Source organism: Aethina tumida, chromosome 5 (assembly GCF_024364675.1).
Source record: "Aethina tumida isolate Nest 87 chromosome 5, icAetTumi1.1, whole genome shotgun sequence".
NCBI classification, from domain to species: Eukaryota; Metazoa; Arthropoda; class Insecta; order Coleoptera; family Nitidulidae; genus Aethina; species Aethina tumida.
The window spans coordinates 13,129,407-13,148,513 of NC_065439.1; the positions used below are offsets into that span (position 1 = coordinate 13,129,407).

The following is a 19,107-nucleotide window of genomic DNA, read 5'->3' on the forward strand; positions in this document are numbered from 1 at the left end:
TAAAATATTGAAATGGCATAAAAACATTGAAATTACACATAAATATTTTATTCTTAATTTAAAAGTAATGAAACAGAAATTTGATATTCTTTTTAAAATTTACTGTTCCATTTTCTTAAATGTAAAAACATAATTTATACCCTTGTGAAAAATATAAGTAAGTGAAAAAATACTATATTTAAATATATCATTTTATTTGTAGTAATATAAATCAAATAATTTGATATTTTTGAAATGCTTTACCATAATTCATCTTTTTACTGTTTAGAACGATTTTGTATGTGGGAAACATTTATTTGTTAAATCCTTTTTCTTGTCTGGTTACAAAAAGATTTTCCTTACAGATGAGAGACTTGAGACACGACAATCTGAACGCTTTTATCGGCGCTTGCACGGACCCTCCAAATATTTGTATTGTGACGGAATATTGTACCAGAGGAAGCTTAAAAGTAAGTAAACTAATAAACAGGACCGTTACTTCGATATAAAGGACCGAACTGCTGCAAATGGTTGTTTAATTACGTTTAATTTAGGACATCCTGGAGAACGACGATGTAAAGCTGGACAACATGTTTATTGCTTCTTTAGTAGGCGACATTTTACGGGTAAGTTATTTAGAGTCGTATTGCATGTGTGTGCCTTTGAAACTGCAAAACGGAAACCGCAATTACCGCTTTATGTTCAAAAGAATGTGCGGCTCGTGCTCAAAGTCAGACATTTTAATAAAATGCACGTTCCATGTCAAAGAAATTACTTTATTCCGTTATTAATTACGTTGTTTGACTTAAAATATTTTGATTTACTGCTTTATTATTTAAGTTGGTCGATGGAACGTTTTGACAGTGATCTTCATCGAGAGGGACGACAGTGTTGTTTATGGAAATGAATAAATTTCCGACCTAATAAAACTCCCCATAAATTGCGGTTCCACTTCTCATCCCACTGACCACACACACGTACATAAATCCCGTCCCGGCCTAATAAAATAATAAATCTCTTATCCCTTGCCTCTAAACAGACCGAACAGAAGGAAAAAACGCGGAAACGCTTGAAAAGTGTAATTTTTTGCTACGCGAAAATATGCAAGTTAAATGACAAATCATTTTCATAACAAAGCCCGATCCAGAGACAAAGACCTTTATGCCGATTTTTCGGTGATTTATCGGCCGCGAGCTATTGTCGAAACACAAAACTGGTACCGAATAAAACAGCCGATTCGACAACAAATCAAACAGTGTTTTCGTGTACTTTTCCGTGCCATATTTTCAGGCTTTCACGCAAAATTTTCTGATAGTTTAACAGTTGAACGCATCCCGTTAATGGAACGTTTAACGCACGCCTGTTTTCCATTTCCATTCGGTTAAATTGAATGGGGGGTAGTATCGAATATTCTTAATTCAGCGACATAAAACTGGGGGTCGTGATCGGATTATTTTCTTGTGTGGCGGTGTTATTTTTATTTCTGCGAAGGGTGCATATTTTGACATTGTATTGCGCTGCATAAGTAACAAAGATAACTGGGAAATATTCTCGAGCATATTTTCACGTTTCTTATTTTAAACTTGGGTCGTTAAATCTTCCATGAACAAAATTGTGTACGTTGGTGTATACTCAGTGACATCGAAAACAGACCAAAGATCCAATGGTCAGAATTCATTGGTTTTTGTGTACATTTTGGGGTAACAGAGAGTGGTAAATAATTAAAAATTCAAAATAGAATAGAAGAATATTGAATATATATTGATCAGTATCATTTTTTAACTAATACTGAGTTCATTATGAAGATCCATAAAAGTCTGTGGACGAAGAACCAAATTACAAAGTGTTCTAGCTATTCCGTCCTACAGATGGTCAATCCGTAAATATGGCGTCACGATGATCCAGACACTAACTGACCCTCCTTGGTATTGAACCAATGAGCTTTTGGTTTTTACTTGAAACTAAAGATCCGAAAAAGTCTGTGGGGAAGAATCACATTACAAAGTCTTCTACCTATTATGTCGTACAGATGTTCAATCATTGATGAACCCGGAAATCTTGTGACATGTTGATCCAAACACTGACTGACCCTCCTTGGCATTGATCCAATGAACCTACTAGTTTTGGCTTTTGCTTGAAACTAAAGATCTGAAAAAGTATATGGAGAGAGAACCAAATTACATAGTCTTCTACCTATTATGTCCTACAGATGTTCAATCATTGACGAACCCGGAAATTTTGTGTCATGTTGATCCAGAAACTGACTCATTGACATTGATCCAATGAGCTTACTAGTTTTCGTTTCTACTTAAAACTAAACATCTGAAAAAGTCTGTGGGGGGGAGAACCAAATTACGAGGTCTTTTACCTATTATGTCCTATAGATATTGAATGATTGATGAACCTGGAAATCTTATGTCATGATAATCCGGACACTGACTCCTTGTCATATATCCGATAAGCTTAGTAGTTTTGGTTTTTACTTGAAATTAAAGATCTGAAAAAGACTGTGGAGGAAAAACCAAATTATAAAGTCTTACACTTATTATGTCAGACACTGACTGACCCTCTTTGGCATTGATCCAATGTGCTTACGAGTTTAGGTTTCTACTTGAGACTATAGATTTGAAAAAATTTGTGGAGGGAGAATCAAATTACAAAATCTGCTACCTATTATCCTACAGATGTTTAATCATTGATGAACTCGGAAATCTTGTGTCATGTTAATCCAGACCCTGACTTATTGGCATTGATCCAATGAGCTTACTAGTTTTGGTTTCTACTTAAAACTAAAGATCTGAAAATGTCTGTGGGGGGAGAACCAAATTACGAGGTCTTTTACCTATTATGTCCTACAGATATTGAATCATTGATGAACCTGGAAATATTATGTCTTGATAATCCAGACACTGACTCCTTGGCATATATCTAATGAGCTTACTAGTTTTGGTTTCTACTTGAAACTAAAGATGTGAAAAAGTTTGTGGAGGGAGAACCAAGTTACAAAGTCTTCTACCTATTATGTCCTACAGATGTTCAATCATTGGTGAACCCGGAAAGCTTATGTCATGATGATCCAGACATCGATTGACGAACTTGGAAATTTAGTGTCATGATGATTCAGACACTGACTTATTGGCATTGATCCAATGAGTTTACTAGTTTTGATTTCTACTTGAAACTAAAGATTTGAAAAAGTCTGTGGAGGAAGGACCCAATTACAAAGTCTTTTGCCTATTATGTCCTACAGATGTTGAATAATTGGTAAAGCCGGAAATCTTGTATCATGTTGATCCAGACACTGACTGACCCTCCTTGGCATTGATCCAATGAGCTTACTAGTTTTAATTTCTACTTGAAACACTAAAGATCGGAAAAAGTCTGTGGAGGCAAAACCAATTTACCAAGTCTATTGTTCAATCATTGATGAACCCAGAAAGTTTTCTTCCTATTATGTCCTATATATGTTCAATCATATATCACCCGGAAATCTTGTGATGTCATGGACATAGTATTTGTAGGAATATTAGAAACAGTCCAATATAACCCTCACAACATATTTTCCATTTTCTGTCTCTGAGTATATTACAATTTTAATAATACTACATATTCAGTACAAAGATAATCGACATCAAGTTTGTTTACTCTTTTTAAAAATCTAATGGATTCGTCGTACGTGGAAGTTCGTACGAAATTAAATTTTTAACGGCAAACAGTGAAATATCGTCGACATTTTTCAGCTCCGCCTTCAGCTTCTCAATTTATCAAACGCAAATACGTCGACGTATGTCACTAACATCCCGAGGCCCAGAATAAATTCACTACTCAATATACCCATCGAATGTTCGCATGTTTTTACAACATCCATCTGTTTTGGTGCTAAGGGGCAAATTCAGAACAAAAAAATATATATTACAGGGAATGATTTACCTGCATGATTCACCGGTGCGATTCCACGGCGCCTTGAACACCTCCAACTGTCTGGTGGACTCGCGCTGGGTGGTGAAAGTGGCCGACTTCGGGCTGAGGGAGTTCAAGAGGGGAGCCGAAGATTTATCCCTCAAAGAGTCCAGTAAAATACGTGAAAAATGCTACAGTGAGTATAGTAATGTTAAGTCAAAACCAGTGTCAGGGCTAATTATTTTTAATCTAAAATCTTACACACATTTACTTATTTAATATTTTTTTGGCGGATGTTTGGGTTTCAACACATCACTAGTAACTGAAGATCGATTCCCTGAATCTAAATCTGACGGAACATATTTTTCCATTGCGTCTCTGTTCCCTTTGAATCTGACCTGGATGTCAGTGCAACAAACATTCGGAGTTCTTTTTGGCACAGGCGCTTCTTCATCTGTGGTTTCTTTTATTGTTACTGCAGTTGTTGTTTCATCTGTTGGCTGGGCGGGTGTTTCCTTCGACGCATCCTTGTCTGAAGTCGTTTGTTCCACCGTTTCATCTGGTTCCTTTTCCCCTTTTTCTGAACTACTTTTTTCTGTACCACTTTTTTCTGAACTACTTTTTTCCGAAGGTTCACCATCATCTGTCGCTTCCTTTGGCGTATCATCTGGAGTAACATCTTCTGCAACATTAATCAAAAGTTTATCCTTCAAAATCGTCGGTTCAATTGGGACATCACCTAAATCTTCTTTTTCTGGTGGAGGTGCTGAAGCCTCCTCAATAATGTCGTCTGATATTCTAACACTTTTACTTCCTTCCGAAAGTTCACTATCTTCTTTTGGTTCGTCCGATGAAGAAATTTTGAACATGGTTTTAAATTATTTAAAGATGGTTTTATAATGTTATGACATATTTACTAACCCTATTTTAAATTGACACTGACACTGATTAATATTGTTTAGTAAGTAAAACACAATTTGCTTGTAATTGGTTTAATGGTAATATGACTGGGCTATTATGGTATATTATTTATTTTTTTACTAAGTGTTAAAAAAAATCCTCCTTTCTTCTTCCCTTCTTCATCTTTGTTTTTTGGCTCCTCTTTTTTATTTCCTTTTATCGCTTCTTTATGTAGTTCATTTTTCTGTTCTTTATTGTACTCTTCATTTAGGGTTGTGTAGTCAATTTTTTGTTCTTTTTTCACTTCTTTGGGTTTTTCATTCTGTTCTATATTGTCAGTAATTTGTTCCTTTTCTTGTTGATCTTTCCCATCACTCTGTGTCTCTTCACAATTTTTCTTCTCAAGTTCTTTATGTTCTATTTTAATTTCGCCAATCTCGCCCTTTTTCTCTACTTTTTTACTTTTATGCTTCTTACGCTTTTTTTCATATGCTGGCCCAGCAACAGTTTTCTTCGATTTTTCATACTCATCAGTCCATTGAGCTTCCAGTAATTGAATATCCCCTTTAATTTTGTCCTCCGTTTCTCTTTGCTTGATATACCGTTTCTCCGCGTCATCTTCAGGTGGTGTAACAGCTTCCGAATTTGTAGAATCAAGATGACAATCTATTTGTACTGAATTCAATATTCGATTAGCTATGTCTTCTTGTCTAGCAGCTTGTAACTCTTTATTATGATTTCCAATTTTCTTTCCAGTGCTTTTATTATTACATCTTTTAATATTCACAGTTCCATGTTTGGGCTTTAATGTATGACATTCTGTTTCTTTTATACTCAGAATTACATTTCTTGCGTTTTCTCTCATCTTTTTTAATTGAGGTTCACGCCAAGATGTATATAGGTTGCTTCCAATTTTCTTTTTCTGTTGAATCAATGTGTCGGAGTTATGTAGTTCATTCTTAATATTATCCACACTTTTATTGACCAAAGCTTTATTTGCAAGCTGCTTAAGGGCACACGACATAAATGTATTATTAAGATGACAACTAATTTCTTTTGAAACTTGACATTTCTTAGAGTTCATATCCAGTGGATGGCTCTCGTTCGACAGTTCAGAATACTGATCAGATGAAATTTCTGAGTCATTGGTATTACCTCCTTTCATTCTCAAAAAATCAATTTCTGAAGGTACTTCTACATCTTCTGGACATTGACATTTAACCTCATTACAATACTCATTACCTTCTTCAGGCATATCTACATTTACTCCTTTATCGTCTAACAAAACCTTTGGTCTTTCTTCTTGTATAAAATAATTAACTGTTGTTTCATGTTCTGGATAGAGTTGTCTTGCGGCAAAATTACTTAAACAACTAGGTGCTCCATTCACGGCAGATTTGCCCACCAAAGGACATGCGCACACATTTATGCAAGGTTCCTTACAACCAATACAATCAATTACCCCCGTCAAAACTGTTAATGTTCCAACATCTCTTGTCTGCGGTTTATCTGCTTTCACAGGTTTAGTGTCCTCTACAACCGATTTCTTTACTGCAATACTTCCGCTTATGCAACTAGCTCTGGCGGTCAATTTCTTAGGATCTTTTTTAGGACACAAACATTCATCTATGCAGGGCTCTTCACATCCAATGCATTCATTTTCCTCTTCTTCATAATCAAGTAAATCGGACTTGATTTCCAATGAACTACTTCCAACATCTCCTTCATTAGTGATTGACTGTTTCTGTTTGTCAGGTGGTAAATTCAAACCACTTAAACAACTTGGTCTTATACTTCTTCTAGTAGGATCTTCTCTAGTACATAAACACTCATCAATACAGGGTTTATCACACCCTAAACATATGTCATCTTCTTCTTCAGTTTTACTTTTTATTGACTGTTTCTTATCAGATTGTATTACAATACTACTGACGCAGCTTGGTCTTGTACTCATTCTAGTGGGATCTTTCCTAGGACACAAGCACTCATCTATACAAGGATTTTCACATCCTATACAAATGTCATCTTCCTCCTCAGTTTCACTCTTTATTGACTGTTTCTTATCAGATGGTATCCCAATACCACTAACACAACTTGGTCTTGTACTCTTTCTTTTAGGATCTTTTCTAGGACACAAACACTCATCGATACAAGGGTTTTCACATCCAATACATATGTCGTCTTCCTCTTCAGTTTCACTTTTTATTGACTGTTTCTTATCAGATGGTATCCCAATACCACTAACACAACTTGGTCTTGTACTCATTCTAGTGGGATCTTTTCTAGGACACAAACACTCATCGTAACAAGGGTTTTCACATCCTATACATATGTCATCTTCCTCCTCCGTTTTACTTTTTACTGAGTGTTTTTTATCAGATGGAACCGTTATGCCACTTAAACAACTTGGTCTTGTACTACGTCTAGTAGGATCTTTAGTAGGACATAGACATTCATCTAAGCAAGGCTCATCACATCCAAAACATTCTTCGTATTCATCATCATCTAGTGCATCGGTTTTAATTTCCACTGATAAACTACCGTCAGACACTTTTTTCTTACCTTCATCTTTAACTGAATGTTTTTTCACATCTGGTGGCATATCTATACCACTCATACAGCTGGGTCTTATGCTTCTTCTTGTAGGATCTTCTCTAACACATAAACACTCATCGATACAAGGGTTTTCACATCCTATACATATGTCATCTTCTTCCTCAATTTCACTTTTTATTGACTCTTTCTTATCAGATGGTATCACTATATTACTGACGCAGCTTGGTCTTGTACTCATTCTAGTGGGATCTTTTCTAGGGCATAAACACTCATCGATACAAGGGTTTTCACATCCCAAACATATGTCATCTTCCTCTTCAGTTTCACTTTTTATTGGCTGTTTCTTATCAGAGGGTATCCCAATACCACTAACACAACTTGGTCTTGTACTCATTCTACTGGGATCTTTTCTAGTACACAAACACTCATCGATACAGGGGTTTTCACATCCTATACATATGTCATCTTCTTCATCAATTTCACTTTTTATTGACTCTTTCTTATCAGATGGTATCACTATATTACTGACGCAGCTTGGTCTTGTACTCATTCTAGTGGGATCTTTTCTAGTACACAAACACTCATCGATACAAGGGTTTTCACATCCAATACATATGTCGTCTTCCTCTTCAGTTTCACTTTTTATTGACTGTTTCTTATCAGATGGTATCCCAATACCACTAACACAACTTGGTCTTGTACTCTTTCTTTTAGGATCTTTTCTAGGACACAAACACTCATCGATACAAGGGTTTTCACATCCAATACATATGTCGTCTTCCTCTTCAGTTTCACTTTTTATTGACTGTTTCTTATCAGATGGTATCCCAATACCACTAACACAACTTGGTCTTGTACTCTTTCTTTTAGGATCTTTTCTAGGACACAAACACTCATCGATACAAGGGTTTTCACATCCAATACATATGTCGTCTTCCTCTTCAGTTTCACTTTTTATTGACTGTTTCTTATCAGATGGTATCCCAATACCACTAACACAACTTGGTCTTGTACTCTTTCTTTTAGGATCTTTTCTAGGACACAAACACTCATCGATACAAGGGTTTTCACATCCAATACATATGTCGTCTTCCTCTTCAGTTTCACTTTTTATTGACTGTTTCTTATCAGATGGTATCCCAATACCACTAACACAACTTGGTCTTGTACTCTTTCTTTTAGGATCTTTTCTAGGACACAAACACTCATCGATACAAGGTTGTTCACATCCTAAACATATATCTTCCTCCTCTTCTGTTTTACTTTTTATAGACTCATCTTTTGATACTTCGCTCACCATTGAATATTCCAAAGATATATCATCATTTTCCTTCTCTTTTACTACTTCTTCAGGTTGGGCAGCTTCTGGGGGTTTTTCTTCTTCTTTCTTAGCACCACAACCAGACTTCACTTCAGTATCTCCCGCCTTAAGTTGGTCATCTTCCACTGGTTTAGCATCTCCCGTCTCCTCAGACATAATGGCTTCTTTTTTACTGGCAGTACTACTTCGGGGTTCATCAGCTTCTAATGGTTTCTTTTCTTCTACTTTTACACCACAGCCAGGCTTTTTCACTTCAGTATCTTCCACCTGAGGTTGGTCACCTTTTAATGGTTTAACATCTTCAGATTTTATGCCACAACCAGTCTTTTTCACTTCTGCATCTCCCGTCTCCTCAGACTTAATGGCCTCTTTTTTACTAGCTGTGCTACTTCGAGGTTGGTCAGCTTCTAATGGTTCCTTTTCTTCTGCTTTTACACCACAACCAGATTTTTTCACTTCATCTTTATCTTTATCTTCCCCCCGGAGTTGGTCGTCTTCCAATGGTTTAGCATCTTCAGATTTCATGCCACATGTCTTTTTCACTTGTGTATCAGTTTCCTCGATTTCTTCCTCCAATAATTCTGTACCATCTGGTTCTATTTCTTCTCCCAATGGTTCCGTATCTTCACGTTTTGTGACACAAGCAAATTTTTTTATTTCGCATTCAAATGGTTGCTTTTCTTCCCCCCTTGGTTCCGGATCTTCACGCTTTGTGACACAAGCCAATTTTTTTGTTTCGCCTTCAGTTTGTTTAGTTTGTTCATCCGAAGGTGTTGGACTTTCAGACTTCCGCTTTTCTTCGATTTTTTGTTCCACAACTTCAAATTCTTGTTGCCCTTCAATTGGCTCAATTTCTTGTTCCAATGATTTCGGCTTTTCAGATTTTTCTTCAGCTTCAGATTTCTGCGATGGTCTCAATTCATCTGGTTGCTCTTTTGTTGATTCCTTTTTCATATGACAACCTGCTTGTTTCGGCTGTTCTTGTTGTTCAACACCCTCTGGGACAGCTTCTAGTGATATTTTTTTCGTTTGACAAAGAGGTACTTTGGGACCCCCCGCAAATGATACTGATCGAGTACCAGTAAAACTTTCTTGATTTCCTTCATCATTTTCAGGTATTTCTGAGCATTTATCTATACAATTTTCTACGCAAGGATCTGCATTATCTTCTTCATCGATTACTTTTGAATCACATACCACATATAACTTTTTGTCGGGTTGGTCACCCGATGTCTTGGACCCTTTCCTTTCCAATTCTTTGATGAATGATCCATTTAGATATTTTGATAGAGAATCGTTGATAGAATTGCTACAACAAATAACTGATCTCTGACTTAGAATAACTAAATTGTTTACTTCGAATACACAGGTTTTATGGTATATACTCCGACAAAGTCTACACGTGACCATGTCTTTAGTAATGGTTTTTTTGCAGATTTTACAAAATTGTTGATCTAGTATTGTTGTACCCTCTTCATTATCTTTTATATTATTTTCACATGTTGGAATATTGCATGTATAACCAGGTTCTTCATCAGCCTCGACATCTTTAGTATTTAAATCATCCTCATTATTGTTGCATGAGGGACTATCACATTTTGAGAATGGATCGGTATTAGAACACGATTCACCTGATACAATTTCATATTTTTGCAAAATAATTACGTTACTGATTGTTTTTTTAGTTGGTTGTACTGAGCATATAGTACTATTTGTATTTTTACTCATCAATTGTCTGTATATCTTTCCATGCTCGCATGGTGACATCATATGATTGTCATTAGTTTTTGTTGAAGTAGTGTTAGGCCGACATCCCCTTGTGTTTTTTAGCTTGTCGATGTTTTCCGGTTTTTCACAGCACACCACCAGCTTTTTCGACCCAGAGAAGATGAGAGTGCCATATCTGTACGCACAATACACATGATAATGCTCCTTGCAAACTTTGCACTCTACATCTTCGCTCAGGATTTGCTTTTTGCAATAGGAGCAGTTGTATCTTGTTTTTGATTTTTTATCTGATGGCATATTAAATAGTCCCAGTCATATTTATTGATGTTACGATGTTGGATGAACCATATTGACATACACAGTTGATTAGGTTATAATGACATTTTACGTTTAAAATGACACTTATTTATAGATATAAAAAAGCTTTCGGATTATGGGATTGAAAGAAACATAACTTCCGGTTTTGTATCAATTAATACCCCATTCAAATACCCTTTTTCTCTTTTATTTGCGACCATTCAACCCATTCCTTCCAAAAAAACGTATTTCAGTAATAAATCCTGACTCAACTAGGCACCAATAAAACGCCACACAGTTCATTTTATCAGCGACATATAACAGTATCCGACATTCCAAGTTGAAATTTCCACGGAGCCAAAGGAATGCAGATTTTATTGCCTGTTTTATTTTGTGTAGTCTAATACGAAATGGCGGAAGCAATAAGTGTTTTATATAAAATGTAAATCACCAGAAGGATAAGCTAAGTATACTTTTGCTTTTATTTTTTCTCTCCTTTCGGTTTATCCTTAAGAATTATGACTTTTTACTTTTGTTGCAGTTACAGTTGAGCTAATATTTCATTGAATTTTAATGTTATTTATGGAAGCAGATACGGTGTCATAGTTCTGAAAAAAGGCTACGCTTATATTCTGTCTTATTTATTACTTCTTCCGTGCAAAACTCTCATCCAATTCCGAGTCTCTTTTATAATTGTTACATACACTGCTCCAAGAAATTAACGCATATCAATAACAATGATTTATCATTATTTTATCTGAAACTTGGAAATATGAAGTTATAAACTATTTGTATATTTAAATTTTTTTGAATTATCCTAAAGAAAATATAAAAATAATTTAATTCTAAAAAAGTGGAAATTCGACTTTTATATGGATTTAATGAATTTTATTTAAAGTTAGATACTTCCACCTCTAATTCGAGTCACACTGTCTGCGCATGCAAGCAAGAAAATTTTAAACATAAGCAATGTGGACACAAACATTATCGAGCAGTAATAAAAAAATTGAGCAATATTCTTACAGTATATGCAAAATATAACCCAAAGCCAGCAGCCATTATTTGACACAATTAAGTCGTTAAGTTAATCTATATCGATGATGTTCGACTTTACAACTTTCATTCGAAATTAATTTCAATATCACAAACTTCACTTTCGTTGAGCAGCTCACATAATACTCACATCATGCATAAAACCGAAATATTAGCTAATTTTATTCCGTATTTTATTATTCCTAAATTTATAATTCAGAACTTTAATTAAAAAGCAGGTTAAAACAACTCAACTATATTAACAAATAAATATAAGAAAAACAAAATAAAATGAACAAAAATATAAAAAATATTGATTAGAAATGAAACATAAACTCTTGACAAAATGGTTGAAATAATAATATATACATTTTATATTATATATTAAACAGCAGGAAAAGCATTCGACTCGTCTGAATTTAGAGAGAGGCATCATGCATGACAGAGACAATAGAAGTCTATCCCATGGTGGAAGACTTCCTATCTCTATTGCACATGATGCCTCTTTCAGGATTCAGATGGATCAAACTCTTTTTGTACCGTATATTATACATTATACATTATACATTATACATTATACATTATACATTATACATTATACATTATACATTATACATTATACATTATACATTATACATTATACATTATACATTATACATTATACATTATACATTATACATTATACATTATACATTATACATTATACATTATACATTATACATTACACATTACACATTACACATTACACATTACACATTACACATTACACATTACACATTACACATTACACATTACACATTACACATTACACATTACACATTACACATTACACATTACACATTACACATTACACATTACACATTACACATTACACATTACACATTACACATTACACATTACACATTACACATTACACATTACACATTACACATTACACATTACACATTACACATTACACATTACACATTACACATTACACATTACACATTACACATTACACATTACACATTACACATTACACATTACACATTACACATTACACATTACACATTACACATTACACATTACACATTACACATTACACATTACACATTACACATTACACATTACACATTACACATTACACATTACACATTACACATTACACATTACACATTACACATTACACGTTACATATTAGGCACATTTGTGCAAAAAGAAAGAGACAAATAATATTTATATTATCCATTATTTTACAATATGTTTATTAATATTTAAAGAATACATTAAAAAAAGTGAAAAAATTAAAAATTGAAAAAGATATAGGCTGACGATGTGAGGGGTCCCAAAAAATTGGCTGAAATGAAAAAATAAAAAAAAAAAATATTAATATAGAGTTATGCTGCTATCGTACGTTATCGTTATAAATTTTTGTACCATTTTTTTTTTACTTTTCTGATTTTTTTAAGAATGGTAAAAATTAAAAATTAATGTTAAATTTGGGTTAATTCGACAGAGGAATGTATAAAGAAGACTCGCACCAATTTTTAACTAAATCGGTTCAATAGAACTGAAAGTCAAAAAGTGATATTTTATACTTACATTTATTCATTCTGTCATTCCTCCTTCATACATGGGACCTTCTTCGACAAAAGCAAAAGCATTGACGAGACAACATGATCACAGGTAGATGCGGATGATCCCTAACGCTAAAATAGCTGTATCTCTTGAAGGCATATTCCTAAGCGGTTGAGCTTTAATAATATGAAAGAAAAAAAATGACTTTTTCAAATTTTTAGAACAAAACGTCACCAACAATGATCCTAACACACTTCAACTGATCAGAATAAACAATGCCAAAATACTAATGAAAATAATTAAATAAAATATAATGTTATGCCTCCGTCAAATAAGGTGGTATTTAGTTATATTTAAAATAGATATGTCTCATTCCATCTATCTTCGTGTGAACAGGCAAAATCTGGACTCATTCAGAAGCAGAATATTTTCCTAATATACCAAACGACGTGTTCTCTAGCAAAATTTACCCGGATTCTGCGATGTTGTAAATTATCTTTTCTAAGATGTTATCGAATTGATTCAACACGACTCTAACATTCTTGTGGTTCTTGTTTTGTCTTAAAATTGTAAACCTCGAAGATCAGGGAAATTGACGATGAGACACACCAAACCTTTCAGTTATCATGCGACACTTCTAACCTTCCACTGATAAAAGAATTTGAGCACACTCATCAAGAGTAAAATTTTTTGATTGTCGTTGCATATTAATAGTATACGACAATGAGATGAGATAATTTAGTTCTAACGAAACTCTAACAATGAAACTGAACCTCAAAACTAATAAAAACAGTATTATCTTTGATAGAGTTTTTATTTTAAAAATAATAAGTGGTGTGTTAATTTCTTGCACCAGTGTATTTCACAATTAAGTTTTATTTTAAAGTAAAATAATTTAAAACAGAGAATGTTAAGAAACCAGTTAAAATAATAATTTTAATCAAAACTTTATATTTCCTGACACAGATCCGACAACGATAAAATAACAAACATAACAAGAAGTACACTTTCAGAGTTACTGTACAGAGCGCCCGAACTGTTGCGATGTCCCGATACGTTCTCGTCCTGCGGCAAGGATTCGAGCTGGAGCGGCAGCCAGAAAGGGGACGTCTATTCATTCGGCATCATTTTATACGAACTTCACAGCCGGCACGGACCGTTCGGTGATCTGGATCTGAACGCCGCCGAGATCCTCAATCGCGTTATCAACTGCAGCAATCCATTAGCGCCTTTCAGGTAAGTAACTGATCCTGCGAACCGCAACTCGAGTCCCACTTCCATTGTAACATTTCAGACCGCCTTTAACGGCTCTGGAAACGAGCTTCGACTTTGTCAGGGATTGTCTGAAGGAGTGCTGGATGGAAAATCCGGATGAACGTCCGGATTTTAAAAGTATACGGACCAAGTTGCGTCCGCTACGGAAAGGAATGTGAGTGGGGTTCTGTTCCGTTTAAAATACGGCCCGGATTTATATTCAACCCTGTTTCCGGATTGCATCTATTATACTCGAATATAACATACATGTTTGTGTGTACTTCTTGAGAATTTATTAAAAATCGAAGCGTCGTGTTAGCATAAAAGGTTCATAAGCTAATCTTTTTGCCTCATATTTATGCGGGGCAAAATTATGCCGACCAAAACAAACTACTGATAGTGATACAATAAATTACAAGCTATAATGCCCCATTTGCCGAAGTTCGGACGTGTATCGGTAATGTATCACCCTTACACAAGATTAATTATGTAGCAGCACATTGTTCATGTATCTGTCAAGAGGCCTTAATAGAAAAATACTTCCCTAATGACAAACTAATACTGGGGGTTGTACTCAGAGTTAAGTCAACTCTGTGATGTTTTGACGGTATTATCAGACAGCAGATAAACAGGGTTGTTTATTCCCTCCGGAGCACTTTTAGTAAACACGCTATTTAAAACTAAACTATCCCCCACAAAAATTATTATTGCAGGAAACCCAACATTTTCGATAACATGATGGCGATGATGGAGAAGTATGCTAACAATTTGGAAGTTCTAGTGGACGAACGAACCGATCAATTACAGGAAGAAAAAAAGAAAACAGGTAAATCAAAAAAATAAAAAAAATAAAACTGACTGAAGTTTTCATAGTTTACTACGGGCAAAGTTGGGGATTCGAAAACGAAAAAGTTGGGGACTTGTTTGTTTAATTAAAAACAAACTCAAGTGGCCAAATCGTGAGCATAAATCTACGACCCGTTGCTGTGCCAAAAACTTGCCCTACACGATTCCGCCCTCTTTATTATGCTCGTTATTGCCCCAAGAATTTAATAATAAAAATCCCAGTTTTGTATACGAATCGTGTTGCTTGGTTCAAATTGCCTAGCAGGAAAATATTCCACATTCTTCCCTTATTTAATGATCAATTACTTTGTCATATTTTCCTATGTAATTATTGGAATATTTTTGTTGTATCTCTTGGCCAATCTAGCTATATTAAAGCAACATTCTGAAGTGCATGGACATAAAGAGATCCGTTTAATTTTCAGAGGCCTTGCTGTACGAGATGTTACCCCGACCTGTCGCCGAACAGCTGAAACGGGGCAATAAAGTGGAAGCCGAAAGTTTTGATTGTGTTACGATCTATTTCAGTGACATAGTCGGCTTCACTGCCATGTCAGCTGAAAGCACCCCTTTACAGGTAAATGCATTAAAATAATGTTGGGTTTAATACAATAAAACGAGTAAAATTTGTTTCAGGTTGTAGACTTTTTAAACGACTTGTACACATGTTTCGACTCGATAATCGAACACTACGACGTATACAAAGTGGAGACAATAGGGGACGCATACATGGTTGTAAGTATAACTCGAACCCATACAATTCATATTTTATTACTGCTCGTTCATTCAGCAAATTGCTCAAATCCGAGTAATATGAATTGAATGTTCCGCTCCAATCCAATACCCATACAACAGTTATTCCCTAAACGGATTGTATAAAAATCAATTGTGCAGTGGTATAATCCGAATACGACGAAATTGTACGTCAAAAATAAATTGAATCAGGCCATAAAACTTTATCATTCAGTAACCCAAGAAGCATATCAATGAAGTCGCGTGTATTGTGCATTGTTTTATTTATTGATTTTAGGTGAGTGGGCTACCAATTAAAAACGGCCATCAGCATGCAGCCGAAATTGCCACCATGTCCTTGCATTTACTTGCCGAGGTGAAGAACTTCGCCATCAGACACAGGCCCAACGAGAAACTAAAGCTCAGAATAGGCATCCATTCAGGTAAATATTTTTGTCAATCCGAAAAGTTGTTTTTAATTAGTTGGTTTAGGTCCAGTTTGTGCTGGAGTGGTCGGTTTAAAAATGCCCAGATATTGCCTCTTTGGTGACACCGTCAACACAGCAAGTCGAATGGAATCGACGGGAGTTCGTAAGTTTTCTTTTCGTTCCTAAATTCCATCTAATTCCTTTGTTTCAGCCCTTAAAATCCACTGTAGCAAAGCGTGCCAGGAGCTCTTAGTAAAGATAGGCGGTTATCACTTGATCGAACGTGGTTTGGTGCCAATGAAAGGTAAAGGAGACCAAAAAACCTACTGGTTGGTGGGTGAGGATCCCCAATACAAAAAGATGAGGAAAGAAGAGCGTGAAAGCAGAAGGGCTCTTTTAGACGGCAGGAAAACAACTCAACTGGACAGCAACGGCCACTACATCATAACCAGAAGCTCGCTGAAGAACAAGAACAGCATAGTCAAGAGTCCCATACCCCGTTGCTCCTCCTTCGAAAGCCCCAAGAGGCTGAGGTTCGCCAGCGGCGACAATTTGGAGAAAAAGAACGACGTCAAGCATCTAGACGTGATCTCCGATCAAAGTCCCTGCAAGAAATCGGCCTGTTCCCTCGTCGAAAACTCCCTGAACGACTGCAGCGAACAACTGAGGACGTCCTCCACGTCCTGTCCTTGCATAGAGAACCTGGCCAATTCCGCAGCCACCTTGGCGCATTCGCAACTCTCGGTGTTGTGCAAGGACGAAAAGTCCCACAAACTGTCCAAGCCCTCCTGTTACAGCGTACCCATGTTGTGCTCTCAGCTATCTCTGCCCCATTTCCCGCTAATTCACACCCTGTCAGCGCCCGCAAGTCCGCGAAAACAAGACCTGTTGCTCTCCAAATATCCGGAATGCGACGAAGTTATACCGTGGGCGGATTCGGCGCCGCTGTTGAAGATCACCAAACCCACGGATTCGGAGACGTGCGTTTGAGTTGGTGAACGTGATCCAACGGTCTAGTCAAATTTATTTATTAATTAAGCTCAAACAAATCACAAAATAATTGTGCGAATGGCGTTCAGCTCATCGTAATTAAATGTTTAATCATAAGGATAAGGTTTCGATATTGTACAGGTTGGACTGTTTCGGATGGAGAAAAGCAGAGAAAACTGGTAATTTTTGAAACTGGCTGTGAGTGAAGTGCATTTGGATTATATACATTATTTTTTGTTTATAGCCTAATTTACTATTTTATTTAAATTGAAAACCAATCTGTACATAATCGAAATGCTTAAAGGGAACTTTTTTCTTATCTGTGTGTTACATAATGATTGTACTTACTGTTATAATAAAACTTCTACTTCCAGAAGTTTCCTGTAAAGTAAACTTTAGATATACATGCTCTATCGATTTTATTTGAGTTTACAAAATATGCTGGAACAGGTTTCTTTATGGTATAAAAAGTTCTATTATGAAGTAGCTTCTTTTATCTTACTTTTGAAAAGGAAAGACTTCTAAGATAATCGAAAATTCTTTTTAAGTAGTAAAGTTATGAATATTTACCTTTGTGAACAACTATACGTACGACTAAAGACAATACTAAGTAACAAAATACAGACTTAAAGTTTATAGCGGTTATTTCCTATTTTGTGGATTGTTTGAATATTCTTATTTGGAAGGCTCGTGTATAAACATATACCGCACTACTTTATACGACTATTTATAAATGTATATCGTATATTACCTATTAAATGTTTCACTCGAAATATTGTTTCTTTTCTATTTATTAAATGGTAGAATATAATCGAAGCTGATCACCGTCTTGGTATTTAATGTGTCTTTTCAACTGGGTCGTAGTTCACCAGTTTACGTAAAAGTTTATTATAATGCACTGCAGCAATTTCTATTGTCATCCTGTTTGTTTTAATGAATCCATAAGATCTCATACTTCAGTAAAGCTAAGCATTTTCAGTAAAACAAGGAGCAGCCACCCTGACATTTGATCCATATATCAATTGTTGTAATTGATGGATGGATAGCAGCAAATCAGTGTATCTTACGAAAGTTGAGCTTTGGCAATCTTACTAATTATTGCAATTATTATTAAATAAAAGTGGATGGTTATCTTGGTGTTTGTTCTTGCTTTCTTCACTTGCCAGTAACAATTGGCTCCTCTATCCATTAGTAATCCAAGATATTTGAATCGATTACTCTATTCAATATATTTATCACTTATTGTACTCATTTTGTACATATGCTGGTACCAAATGATTCTTCTATCGATGACAACTATATATTTGGTTCTATTGCTCCATTTTCTATATCTACTATTTGTATTCTCCGATGAACCATCATAATTCTCATTTCAAAGTTCATCATTTGATTTCTTCTCTACAACCAATTTGAATATTTTATGTAGATGATCTTGTACTCAAATATCTCTCTTACATCTATGCCATGTAAAGCATTCATCGCAAGGCTGGACTCACGATATCATGGACAGACAATATGTAGAAAAATGGTGATGTAACTGCTCATCCACAGAAAGATTTCTTCTGGTATATTTTGCTAATGTAACTT

The 19,107-nt window shown here is 35.3% G+C and overlaps 2 protein-coding genes and 1 long non-coding RNA gene across 4 annotated transcripts in view; 1 reads left to right on the plus strand and 2 right to left on the minus strand.

The window, feature by feature from the left end:
• LOC109600828 (guanylate cyclase 32E) overlaps positions 1 to 18,881 on the plus strand; it is a 76,641-nt gene extending 57,760 nt beyond the window's left edge. Inside the window, exons 13-23 of the mRNA XM_049967194.1 lie at positions 345 to 449; positions 534 to 605; positions 3,898 to 4,075; positions 14,284 to 14,506; positions 14,565 to 14,699; positions 15,238 to 15,350; positions 15,796 to 15,947; positions 16,007 to 16,105; positions 16,401 to 16,545; positions 16,595 to 16,693; positions 16,742 to 18,881. Of these exons, the coding sequence (XP_049823151.1) occupies positions 345 to 449; positions 534 to 605; positions 3,898 to 4,075; positions 14,284 to 14,506; positions 14,565 to 14,699; positions 15,238 to 15,350; positions 15,796 to 15,947; positions 16,007 to 16,105; positions 16,401 to 16,545; positions 16,595 to 16,693; positions 16,742 to 17,520 (2,100 nt within the window). The 3' untranslated portion in view covers positions 17,521 to 18,881. The remainder of the gene's footprint in view (positions 1 to 344; positions 450 to 533; positions 606 to 3,897; positions 4,076 to 14,283; positions 14,507 to 14,564; positions 14,700 to 15,237; positions 15,351 to 15,795; positions 15,948 to 16,006; positions 16,106 to 16,400; positions 16,546 to 16,594; positions 16,694 to 16,741) is intronic.
• Positions 4,108 to 10,687, minus strand: LOC109600835 (uncharacterized). 2 transcript variants are annotated; one of them, XM_020017028.2, is made up of 2 exons: positions 4,619 to 10,687; positions 4,108 to 4,558 (listed from the first exon to the last, which is right to left on the minus strand). In XM_020017028.2, exon 1 carries the CDS (start codon positions 10,679 to 10,681, stop codon positions 4,895 to 4,897), a length of 5,787 nt encoding a protein of 1,928 aa, XP_019872587.2. In that variant the 5' UTR covers positions 10,682 to 10,687; the 3' UTR covers positions 4,108 to 4,558; positions 4,619 to 4,894. The 2 variants fall into 2 exon arrangements, with proteins under 2 accessions (XP_019872587.2, XP_019872586.2); XM_020017027.2 differs by having other exon boundaries at positions 4,108 to 4,561.
• LOC126265496 (uncharacterized) lies at positions 12,928 to 13,510 on the minus strand. Its single transcript, XR_007547981.1, has 2 exons — positions 13,295 to 13,510; positions 12,928 to 13,049 (listed from the first exon to the last, which is right to left on the minus strand). It is a non-coding gene; the product is annotated as an uncharacterized LOC126265496 (long non-coding RNA).
• Positions 18,882 to 19,107: the final 226 nt, after the last annotated feature.

Coding starts and splice junctions, on each gene's coding strand:
- LOC109600835 (XM_020017028.2), bottom strand. CDS start 10,681: ATGCCATCAGATAAAAAATCAAAAACAAGATACAACTGCTCCTATTGC.